Source organism: Lasioglossum baleicum, chromosome 11 (genome assembly GCF_051020765.1).
Source record: "Lasioglossum baleicum chromosome 11, iyLasBale1, whole genome shotgun sequence".
Lineage (NCBI taxonomy): Eukaryota > Metazoa > Arthropoda > Insecta > Hymenoptera > Halictidae > Lasioglossum > Lasioglossum baleicum.
In genome coordinates, this window is record NC_134939.1 from 13566370 (window position 1) to 13579072 (window position 12703).

General features: G+C 45.7%; 1 protein-coding gene across 6 annotated transcripts in view; it reads left to right on the forward strand.

The window, feature by feature from the left end:
• LOC143213508 (paired box protein Pax-6) overlaps positions 1-12703 on the forward strand; it is an 87859-nt gene that overhangs the window by 18267 nt on the left and 56889 nt on the right. For 4 of the 6 annotated variants that reach the window (XM_076433423.1, XM_076433422.1, XM_076433420.1 and 1 more), the window contains exons 3-4: positions 5446-5610; positions 6467-6651. In XM_076433423.1, coding sequence (XP_076289538.1) covers positions 5446-5610; positions 6467-6651 — 350 coding nt within the window. Of the gene's footprint in view, positions 1-5445; positions 5612-6466; positions 6652-12703 lie in introns of all 6 variants that reach the window. The other 2 variants (XM_076433421.1, XM_076433425.1) reach the window with 1 other exon arrangement.

The following is a 12703-nucleotide window of genomic DNA, read 5'->3' on the forward strand; positions in this document are numbered from 1 at the left end:
GGTTGGTACGAAGGTTGTGGACGGACCTTTTCCACGCGGTGCACCCGGAGAAGCGGCTCTGACAGATTCGTTGGCGTGGAATAACGCGTTTACGAGCTCTTTGTCCGGTCCGCTTTGGGCCACGACCGCCTCGTGCTACCGCTGCCGTGGCTACCGTCGTTCCCGTCGTCGATCCCGATCCATTCCTCGACCTTCCAGCTACGAGGCACAGGTTGGCCTCCAGGTAATTGGATAATTCGACCCGGAAGAGCGTGCGCCCCACTCTCCTTCTCTCTCTCTCTCTCTATTGCTCTCTCAGGAAGAGACCCAATTGCCTATGCGCCAAAGGGATACGCGATTAACCGAAAAACCGCTTCCGAAAGCGACAGCCTTCCTATTTACATTTTTCAGGGCGAATGGCCCCCGGCTGATGCCCCAGGGAAATCGATGGGCCACTAGCCACGTTCCCTCTCACGTTTATCTTTTGCCGACGATCGAGACGGTACCTATCCGCTGCGCCAACACCCCGTGTAACGCGATCAAACTATTGCTTAGGGTTCAGTTATGGCGGTGAAGATCGCGGCAAAATCAAACCAATGTAATTAAACGCGACTGTTTCTAGTGAAACTTAGTCTATCGCCCCAGAATTTTATCGAGTAAGATTCCTAACGAAAGAGATAAATAAAGTTGATGTATGATGCATAAAGCATCCTGTTTCTAACACAGCACTTAAACAACTGGAAGAATTACCACCGAGATTTTTGTAAAATTTGCCTCGTCGTGGGGATAATGCGACTCGTCAGCGCGATGACTGCGAGACCGCGAGGAAGACGGAGGAAGCGTCGATATTGTGCCCATTATACCGGGTCATTTTGCGTCATTGTGCCCGGTATTGTTCGGGGGCCGCGAACTTCTCGAGAGAAAGTTCGCAACAAGCGTGGAAACGGCTCGTAAAGTTGCTACAATGCATTCCGAAGTGAGACGACAAACGGTTACAGACCGATTAAGGTCGGTTCATCTCCGCGGCGTAGCTTGTTGGTATCTGAATCGGGTCTGCGCAGAAGTGTTTCCGGAGAATGAATGAACAAGACACCCCTGGAACCATTTCAAGCTCCTCAACTTCGAAGAGGGAGGAGTCAAGGGATGCCCACTTGGCCTCTCGAGTACCTCGCGGTGAACGTTTCTGCACCACCGAGGATAATCGCTCGAGAGGATAAAGAGGACAACCGACCGATCTATCTAGTTTGCTTTGCGGCCATTTTAAATGCACCTCAAATATTGACCGCGGCAGCGACTTTAACTGGGACGTGCTCGCGGATAACTCGACGGCAAATGTTTGCTCCCCGGAAAACATCGGGAGGAGGTTCGTCCTCCGAAAAACTGGATCAATTTTCGAAAACCGTGGCGGTTCTTAATTCCCCTGCGATAATAACGATACAAATGCCCGGACACCTACGAAAATTAGGAGGTCCTTTGAGGAATCGCTGACAAGGGGAGAGATCGAACGATCGGGAGAGATACTTCTATTTTGTCCGCGAGAAGGGAGCCTGTCCGCTTCGCTCGGGATCGTATATCTCGGCGCGTTATGTCGAGACAGCGACGAGTGGATAGAACGAGGGTGAACCTCGCACAAAACTGACCGGCACAGGTAAGGAACGTAAACTAGAGGGAAAATACTCGAGGAGAGTGAGACAGCGAGGGAGAGAAGGGAACGAGCAACACAACAGTTACGATCGTCATAATAGCTTCATTGTTGCGGACATGTTTTGAAAATGAGGATTCTTCCCGAGGTCTCCCCACTTCGGTTCATCCCCGTTTCGGTCTCCTCGACTGTCCTGGCGAAACGAACACAATAAGGACTCGAGTATTTGTTGTGTCGCTGTTTGTAGCCAATCTGCCGCGTGCTTTGACCCGCGCGGTAGCTTCTCTTCCGCGTCGTGTTCGACAAACGCGCGCCCGTCCCCTTCGCTCTTTCTCTCTCTCTCTCCTCTTCTCTCTGCCGTATTTTTTTCCTCCTTTTTCGTTCCTCCACGGCTAGGCGAGTCGACCTTTTCCTGAAAACGTGTACCCGACAGTTATTAGCGTTATTAATGGCCGTCCATTGACAACTCGATTCATCGACGATCGTCTATTTGTACCGGAGGGGAAAGATCAACCGCTCGGCAGATGTACCGCCTTTCGGATCCCGATCGAGAGGGACCTTCGACGATCCGAAAAAGGCGTCACGGTGAACCCGAATGCTCCGCGAGCGCACCATTTCCCGAGCATCGAGTGAGACGTACGCCGTGGCCATTGTTGGTGACACTCGAAACGCTAGCTCTCAATAGCGATGTCCATTTCTCATCGACGTTACTCTCGCTCATTTTCATTCGACTCGATCGCCGCACAACAACTTGGGGCCCCTTACGACACTATCGAAATAATGCTCAACACTTCAAGTGCTGTGCCTGTTAGAAGTTGGTGATCTTTGTGCTCTCAGCATCATGCATCAACTTTATTTATTGGTACGGGAATATAGTGGAGCGGGGGGTGATTTTTGTGATTTTTGCGCCGCTATTCTCTCGTCATCACTCCACCAGAAATAGTCCCGTTTAATTGCATTGGTTTGATTGTGCTCGAGATCTTCACCGCTCCACTATACACTGCCCGAAATTACCATAAAGATATGCACCTGATTTATTGGTGAAATCTTATAATTATGTCATAGCAATGAGAAGCTGATGCACGATAGCATTTTAGGATTAATAAAAGATACCATTTACATGATTACATTCATAGATATATTATCTATTTACAAAAAAAAACGTAGTTATATAGTTCAACAAAAATTTCGGGCACTGCATTGAGGAGAGTGGTGCAGTGATTTTTGTTTCTATGTGCACTTCTATCCTCACGTCACCGCTCCACTATAAACAGCCTGCAATATTTTCTTGCCAGAGCAACTCGCTAGCAAATGTTCTAAATAATTGTATCGTCCTCTGAGAGCAACTCTGGCTGCTTCGGCGTTGTTGCCAGGAACTGATTACGCGGCTAACGCCATCCAGGATTAGGGGAATAAATATAACGGCAAAAAGATGCCGGCGCGGAGAAAAACCCGTGGAAAAAGAAGAAGTAAGAAGTCGGTTGGATGATAAATGTGCCGTCTCAGCCGTCGCGTCAGCGGGGCTCTGTTTCTCGTTTGTAAACGAGCGTCCCTTTTTTCCCTCGACATAGAGAGCGCCACTCTCGGTTGCGGAACCGCCCGACCCATCGACAGCGAGCTTCGACGACGTCCATAGTTTATTTATCCATCCATTTATCTTCCACTAAGGATTCGAGAAATTAGCGGGCAACATGAGCGAGCGGGCGCATGCAAAAACCGGCTATTATCGTCGATTAAATTTCGCCGACGCGACGGATTCCTCGTCCGTCCGACGAAAAACAAAAGAGCGACGACGATCAATTATCGATTAAACAAGATTCCTTGGCAAGGATGCGATTCATCGTCCTGTCGGCGGTCGACCGTCGAAAATGTTGCGCGAAAAATTAAGCCGAAGAGAATACGTTCGAATCTATTTTCGGGAAAATTGTTTCGCACGTTGCGTAGTGAACCGACGCTAATAAATCGGCGGGGAAAGGGCAACGCTCGGCGACAAAGAAACAAACGGGAAAAAAGCGCAAAGGGGGCGAGTGTCACCGGGGTAGAAAGGGGCGAAAGAAGCGAATTATCGAGCCTCGAATGCCGGTCCTTAACGAGCGATAATAACTCCGGCAAATAGCGTACATTTCTAAAGCGCTAGTTGCTCGTTCATTGTGAGCATAACTCAAGACAATTGTGTGTGCTCGTGTCCTGTCCGTGCGAGCGGGGGGGGGGGCTTTCTGTTTATCTACGAGCGAATAATATGGTACGAGTGTTGGCGGCTGCAGGAGGGTACACCTTTAAGGCAGCCGAAGTGTAACCCTGCCGCGCGTATTAACTGCGCGACGGAGGGGTGCGCTCGAGTGGGCTTTCTGCGAGAGAACGTGTTTTGATATTGTAACGTTTGTATTAAATATCACCGGGAAGGGTGGCGAGAGAGAGAGAGTCCTAAGCCTCTCGTTTATTAAGACATCATTAGCTGACTCCGGGACCCCTCTGTGTTTCTTATGTTTGCGCCCCTGCCGTTGGAATTTGCACTTGTTCTTTCCGATGGCTAATTGTGTCCGTAATTATGAAGGTGGTCTGAGCCGTATATTATGGATTTAAACATATTGATTGAACGTTGAACATAAATTTAGATTTAAATATAATGTGATGTGAAATAACAACAGATTTCTCGATTTCTCGAAACACCCGGTGGCTCGCAACGAGTGAGCTTTCCCAGAGGAAAGTAAGCGCCACTCGTGGCGTACCCGCATACATACACGAGAGATTGTCGGTGATTCGCGCGCTAGGCCTTTTCCCAAAAGTCAATCGACCGTGAGCCACCCTTCGTCGATCGCGCGCGATCGTAAATCTCCCATATAAATTTCCACGTAGCAGTCGACGCGTCGAATTAGCTTCGTCTGGAAATTTCTGTCAGCCGTTGTCTCCACGGTGCCCTTCACCACGCGAGAAACGTTTCGTGAAATAATCGAAGTGCTTGGAAAAGAACGAATCAGTAAATTAATTGAACGAATGCCACAAATTTTCTGAACTGGTCTTTTCGGCGATTCAATTATTTGAACGTTTCGTCAATTTACAAGCAATTGGCGAGTCGTTTTGGAAGTGACGTTTCTCTTCGAAGAAAACGTCTTGGCCCTTTCATTCGGTATCCCGGGTCGTGGACCGCTATCCTGCGGTTCCCACCCCCGAAAAATTAGGGCGTGGCAGCTCTGTGACACCATAAGTCGGAGAGGCCGTCTCGTTCGCCGCGGGTGCAAGCGGTGAAATATAAAAGATCTGCGAGGAATCCGTGAGCCCCGGGTTCTGACTTTCGAACGCGGCGAATGCCGCAGCCTGTCGTGTGTGCGTCCGCCTTGTCACCGACACAATGAGTCGAAGATTATCTACGATGGGATTCGCTAACGTTATAGCGCCGGGAACCGACTCCCTGTCCCGGCCCGTCCCGGCCCGACCCAGCGTAGCTCGATTCGACAGTCTCGCTCGTTTCACCCCCCTCGGAAAATGGGAGAATCCGCGCAAAGAAAGGCGACGCTCTTCTCCTTTTCTTCTTTTTTTTTTCTCTTTCTCCTGCCTCTCTCCACTGCAGACGTGTCTAAAGAGGGAGAAAAAAATACGTGATCTATAGCGATAGGAGTATTATTCCTGGAGACGCGGGAATGTCTTCGGGGGCGGGGGAAACGACGCGCTCGAATTTTTCACGGCCCTTGCACGAACGATCCGTGGAAAATCAATTCGAGACGATGCGACGCGAGCTCACTTTTGTTTCGTCGATGCAAATATTCGATTATTTTTGTTCTTGTTCTGCGGAATTGTTAACAGGATTTCGAACGTTCTCATTCTAGGTCACAGCGGGGTGAACCAGCTGGGGGGTGTGTTCGTCGGCGGTCGACCGCTTCCGGATTCGACGAGACAAAAGATCGTCGAACTGGCGCATTCCGGCGCGCGACCTTGCGACATCTCCAGGATCCTGCAGGTCAGCAATGGCTGCGTCTCGAAGATTCTTGGAAGGTTGGTTGAAATATTGCTTGTTTTGGAACCAACGCGAACTTTCCAACTTTGGCCACCGTCTGTCAGGACGATCGTAGAATATCGGGACTCGCGGAGGTGCGCTAGTCGTTTATGCGAAAAAATTTGCTAACACGTTCCGTGCCGTTCCTGCTCGACAATTCAACTATTGTCTTCGAACATTTTACAAAACTGATTTCCTTTCTCGTAGAAGTTACATGTTTATTGCCAACAAAGATCACGAAGTAAATTGGGTGCGAACTTTTTCAATCATGCTAATTGAAATAAATACATTGTAATTGAATTACGTAGTTCAATTTTGAATTATAAGGAAGAGCTCATTTTTAATCACACACAATATGAATTTATTAATAATGCTAATCTTTTCCACCTCTTATTCTTCTTATATACAATTCATAATTACGCTGTACTTTGTAAAACAATTGAGGTGTACTTCCGAAAAGCCCATACCTCCGATTTTTTTTATATTCTGGATTCTTACGATTCTTATGATAGTAATCAGCACGTCAAAATACGTAAGAATCCAGAGTATAACAAAATCGGAGGTATGGGCTTTTCGGAAGTTTATCCAACAATTGTACTTTGTACAATTGTAAAAAACAAATCGCAAATTACATTGCAAATTCGTTGAATGAAGCGACTGAATTTCGAATTACCAAATAATTGAATATGTAACTCAATAGTGATTCAACACAGATCTGGTTTTTAGCGCGTTAAATGAATAAATGGTACACGTGGCACGGAACGTGTTAAGCAGTGCCGTAGAATTTCGAGCTCGTTCGATGTCGTGGCGGCAAGGGTTCCCTCTACCGTATTGTACTGCAAAATATTATTGTTGCAGGTACTACGAGACCGGATCTATCAGGCCCAGAGCTATCGGTGGTAGCAAACCACGCGTGGCAACGGCGGAAGTCGTAAGCAAGATTTCCCTGTATAAAAGCGAGTGTCCATCCATCTTCGCGTGGGAGATTAGAGACCGTTTGCTTCAGGAGGGTGTCTGCACCAACGACAACATCCCCAGCGTAAGTGTAGATTCCACGTAAAATATTATCCGCGACAAAAAGATCAACTTTAAACGTTCCGTGCGAGAAGTTAATCGATTTGCGAGGTTCAAATGGCACGGACACGTCGCTTCGTCGAGTGAAGCGATAAAAAAGGTAGCGTCCGAGTTTAATGACTGGTCGGTCGCGGTAACAAGGACGACGGTTTATAAAGCGTGTCGCAAGACACGAGTAATGGACCTTGAGTTTCGGAGGGTGGAGGATGCGAACGCGCAGGCGTGTTATCAACGAGGCGGTCTCCGCGCTGACAAAACAGAAACACGTTTGCACGCGAGCAAGGGATGGAAATCAGTTTCCTGCGAGATGGTTACGGAACGTGTACATATGTACATTCGGCCCGATGAAATCACCGTGAAGGCGAGGGAAGACTTAGTCAGACAGCCTCGTCGGTCCAGAATTTTTTCCCTATTTCGATCTATTTTCGCGTCGGTGTTCGAAGAACTGCGAAGGTGGTTCGAATTCGCGCGGAGATCGCAAAAATTTGCTCTTCGTCAACGCGAAAAATAATAAGACTCTACAAACAGGGACCAAGAAGTCATCCTAACATTTTCTGCGATAAAAATCATTAATAAAAAGTCGATTATTATTGAAATTTAAGATAATTTACACAAAAATTTAAAGAAAAAAATTCGAAGAAAAAAATTATTAAAAAACATCACTTTATATTTTTTGGTTACAAATAACAGTTATCAGTGTTTAAAAAATTGGATCCTCCTCAATAACTGTTATCAATGAAGAAAAACTGTTTCGATTGTTCAAAGCAGTTATCGATGAGAGAAATTTATTTCGATTGCTCATAACAGTTATCGATTCATAATAATTATTGATGAGAAAATTCAACACAAAATCTGTTTGTTTGTCACATTAAATTTTGATCGTGGCAATTAATTTTACGAATAAAAAATGTATGAAATAATTGATTGTCTACCATTTGAAAGTTGTACTATTTAATAATAACTATTACAAATTTCCTTCATCAATAACTATTATGAGCGATCGAAATTTTCTCTCGTTGATAACTGTTATAAGTGATCGAAATTTTAGTCGATGAAATACTTGTTATTCCATGACTTTTTTCTTTTTGGTTATAACAGTTATGGTCCCTGTCTGCAAATATCCTCGGAACAAATCGGAAAGGTTCGAGACAGAGAGTGAGAGAGAGAGAGAATTCTAGGAGTTTTAAGTAAGAAGGAGAGCGTATCGCGAACAAAAGAATCAATTAAGAAATTGCTAAGGGTGGAAGGAATAACGCACGGATCAAAAGGAAATTTTCCCGACATCTCCCTTTTCCTTCGATCTCTCGGAGACCTACACTCCACCCACTAATACGTTCAGAGTTCACGGCGACGGGGCTGGTTCTCATGGTGGTCCCTCGTTGCCATGGATATTTGCATGCGTCCAATAAACGGTGGCTAAGGGGCTCTCGACTTGCTCAGGGTAAAAAGCGAAAGAGGGTCGCTAAATTCTCTTTTCCTCTGTTGCCTCTTTCCCTCTCTAGCACGTTGCCTCTTCCTTTCTCTCTTTCTTTCTCCGTGCCGCCCTCCTTCTCGACCCTTCGCCTCTTTTTTTTTCCTTCCTACTTCTTTCCCTCGCGCCTTCGTAATGGGTTCGAGGTGTACGTACACCACCCTCCTGCAGATGCTTCGACAGAAATTCCGAAAGAAAGGGATGACGACGGCCCGGAGCATTTTTATCGTCGCGAGGGAAACCGTCAGAAGTTAACTGTCTCCGACGCGAATAACAGGGCCATCCGAAAGATTGCTTCGGAGACTCTCTCGTCGAGCGATCGAACGGAATTCAAAAATTTCACGTGCTCTCTCGAAAAATTACTGGCTCCCTAAACGAACGCGATCCAACGAAACAGATGAAACGATACACAAGCGCGAATCTCACTAATATTCGCACACTCTTAAAGAGACAATAACTTTTTTAATAATGGACCGTACGATATGAACCTTTTTTAGAAGTTAGAGCAAATGGTTTACTACACAAGTGAAATGAAATTCTTCCAAAAATTGGAACTGGTCGGTTTCAACTTTTTAATGTGGACAAGATTTTCGTGAAGAGGATTCTTACATCTTTCAATGTCTGTCGTTTTCTCTCGCATGAACAAATTTCGATGAAACTTGTACGTACAATTTATATAATTGACACAGATCTACCAAACGTATTTTTAAAATTTTCAATATAGGCCCAGGATCAACTATAGGGCGTAATTTGGAGTTCAAGATGTAATTGATAATTCTCGCTATGGAATATGGAATTGAAAAAGGAACGGGGACCGGAGAAATGAGATTGAAGGGAATTAATGCGAATGGGCAGGGTAACTTCCGACGTAGGAACGCGATTTTCCGGCACGGGCCGAGACGATCGCGGAATTTAACGGTTTAACAAATTGCACGGACGCGCTCAGGGTCGGAAGAGCCTCCAGGGCGAAGGAGGATCAAAGCCGGTGCACAAAGTATAATCCCGGCCGCGTTTGAACATCCTGTAAGCGCTTCTGAACTTGTTGTGGGTAAGATTAACGTTTCTTTAATGGCCCGTGTAATATTCCATTATGTACAGTTCGCTCGAGAATTATTGCGTCGACGTCGACGTGGAAGGGGTTTCGGATGGGCGGGGCAACCTAGCAGATCGACCGAATCGAGAAAATAAAAGGAATATCACGAAGAAAGTAATTTTTCTTGCACGGTGTTTGCAACACCAGCGATATATTGTTCGTCGCACGGTCTCCGGAACAATTTCCCGTGATTTCGATTCTCTTCGATACGATCGAACTCGTCCGGAAAATATGTACGTATGCAATCAAAAATTCATCCGTTTTTTGGCAAAGAGGGAAGCGCAGGACGAAATCGATTCGAAAACGTCGGTGTCGGTCGAGCCGGCCATTCTGTTATACATAGATTTCCTTGCAGAGGATATCCTCTCGGTGTCCTCGGAGCGTCGAAAGCTCCGAAGCCGAGCGGACGAGCGAACGAGAGGGCGTACGAGAAAAGGGAAGGCGAAAGGTAGAAACGGAAAGGAGGAACGAACGTATTCCAGGCGGGTCGCGGTGATTGAGGGAAATTTCATTATTCTCAGACATTACCCCCGTTATTGTAATGCCATCAAATTGGATACGCTTCGTACACCCCGTAAAACGGCCGGAATATCCTTGAATATGCCGAGAGGCAGCTTGCTTCTTGCTTCGGAGCTCGGAAAGATGCGGGAATAAGCGCGTCGCGTCGCGTCCTTGCGAATCTTTCGTTCCAAAGCGGCGGAACAATTTTATATGGTTCGCTAATAAATTCCGGCACGTCGGAGCGCCGCTCGTCAAATCCCATCAAATAGTCCCGCGAATTATTCCTGATTTTTCATCGAACTCGCTGCGAATTTATTCGAGTGCAATTCGCTCGTCTTCTACGACAACAATCTACGAATATAGACGGACGTTCGAAGTTTAACCCTTTGCGCTCGGAACTATTTTAAAACACGTTCCGTTTTTGCTCGACGATTGAACAAACTTACGTGTTTTGTTCTGCACTGCATTTTTTATACTGCTTCATTCTTTTGGCGGAAATTCTACTGTGTTGACACGAGAATTAAACATTTCTTCCGACCTAGAATTCCATTATATTACAATTCACAATGTAATAATTAATATTATAATTCCATTCTGCATTAATTTATTTCTTTGTATGAATATGAAATTGATATAACACCTCATACAATACTTAAATGTTCAGCAATTGATTAGATGCCAACATATTGGAGAATGTTTGCAATACTTTGAATAATGGTACAGAAATTTTTAGCGGCGACTCTCCGAGTCAGCACTCGAGCGCGAAGGGTTAAAAAGTACGAGGAGATCGGAATAAGGACACGTCAATGTTTATTCGAATTATCGAGCAGGACACGATTTAATTAAACGACTAAACGCGAAAGATCCAATTAGTTTAGAAGAGGGAAATATCCAGTGGCTTTGTGGACTGCGCGAACAATCGAACGGACAATGATTTGACAAACCCGGAACGGCTGCCAGGACGTGGCATCGGATTCGAAATGTCCTGCGAGGCTTTCGCTATCCGTTTCGTCGTCGAATGCCAGTCCCCGGTCGGATTTGAATCTGGCACTCGGCGTGGCGGACGCGTTATTGGTTTACTCGCACCACTGATTCCGGAATACTATCAGTGGTTCTCGGCCGATTCTCAAAGCCGGACCCGTGTACCGTGAAAACTGTCGCGCGCACTTCAATTTCGCCACTCCCCGTTGGGACGAAGCTCTGTGCTGGCAATACCGACAAAAACACCAATCTAAATTTTCGGATTCATTATCCAAAATACCGTTCTTTGTTTTTCTAACAATATCTTACAATTGCCGCGCTGTGTATAACAAAAACACCAATCTAATTTGTCGAATTCGTTAACACCTTTCTTCGTTTTCATAGCAATATCTCACAATTACGAGGCAGTTTAACAGTCTCGATGCGATAAAAACAATGATTATTACCTTAAACCAAATTTCACACACTCTAGAATTTCTTTCTTTCCAATTTTTCCCACTAATGCAAGTTGAAATTATATGGAATGGTCTTTTGACCTGCCTCTCCGTGCTAAAGGGCCTAAGAATATTTTTAAATTGATTACATACGGTGAAATTAGTAGAGACGATACACTTTCATACTTCACCATTTATTTTCTAGAATTTGAAGATGTCTGAATCCCGACAAGATTGCAGCAACATCCCTCATAGAGAAAGGGAATGACGAAATTAATGGCTGACCACCTCGTCGATAATTTACAGAGATCGTGTGTAATAATAATTATCCAGCAAATTTTGTAATAGGGGTTCGTTGCTCTCTCATTTCAGTGGCAATTCTTCATTTAGTCGACTAGCAATGGTTAATAGGTTTGAAAAGCGTGCAGAGAGTAAACGCGAGGAGAACCACTGGCAAACGAGATTACATTCGTTGTACTGGCGAGCCTGACCGCGATCGTTCTTTCCGGGAGTTGACGTTGATGTCTCAACCCCAATGAAAACTCCGAAATCACTGGTGGTGTTTGCGTGGTCTGTGCAACATTGAAAGCCGAGGTTCTGTTTGCGATTCGATTCGTATCGTACCGTACTTCGTATTAGAAAAATCGTGTTAAACGTCGAGCGAACGGGACACGTACACGAGATCGTCTGTTCGAGAGGGGTACATCGACCGAGCCAATGAAATCTTGTAAATTGAGGCTTTTTGGTCGCACGGAGGGTTGAAAGGGTTGGCCATGCCAGGGCCTCGTGTCGGGACACGCCAAACGACGGGTTTCGATGTCGAAACGATACCGCTAACGCTCTCATTGGCAGTGACCACGCGACATCCACACCGTCGTTCCTTCCTCCCGCTCTCTCGGACTCAGGGGTGGAAAATCACGAGCGCCGCAAGGGAGTTGAATCGGGGGTAACACGATTTCCCGTGGTGGCCGAGCGTGTCCCTGTAATTAATAGTCTGCCGCCATGAATGAACGATCTCAGGGACCGCGTTTGCACGCTGCGCCGTTTCCACGTGCTGCTCTGGACCAAACGAGACGAATGTTTGAACGGATATCTGCCCGTGTTGGCACTCCGCTCACGGCTCGTACCATTTCTGACGACGAGCTCTTAATTGTTCGTAACTCGCCTGGGAAAACGTTGGATCTACATCGACGGAGAGTCCCTGCCGCCGATTCGATGATCGATTGTACATTTGCGCCCGTAATCATGAAAGTGGTCCAAGTCAAAATTGAAAACAAATGAGTTTACAATGTAATTTTTACGATATCGTCAAAAATTAATCATTAGATAGTGCTCGTTATTTCAACATTATATGAGATTCATTTAGTGTTATTTAATATCCTTTTCCTTTAAATATCTCGGAACAAGAAATATCATGTCGTTCGGAAAGTAATCTCGTTTTTCGTGTAGAGATGCCATGGCTTTCATTTGTTATTACTAGACTGCGGATCTTTACACAAAATGGAAATTTTCCACCTGAATAGCAACAAACTGAAAA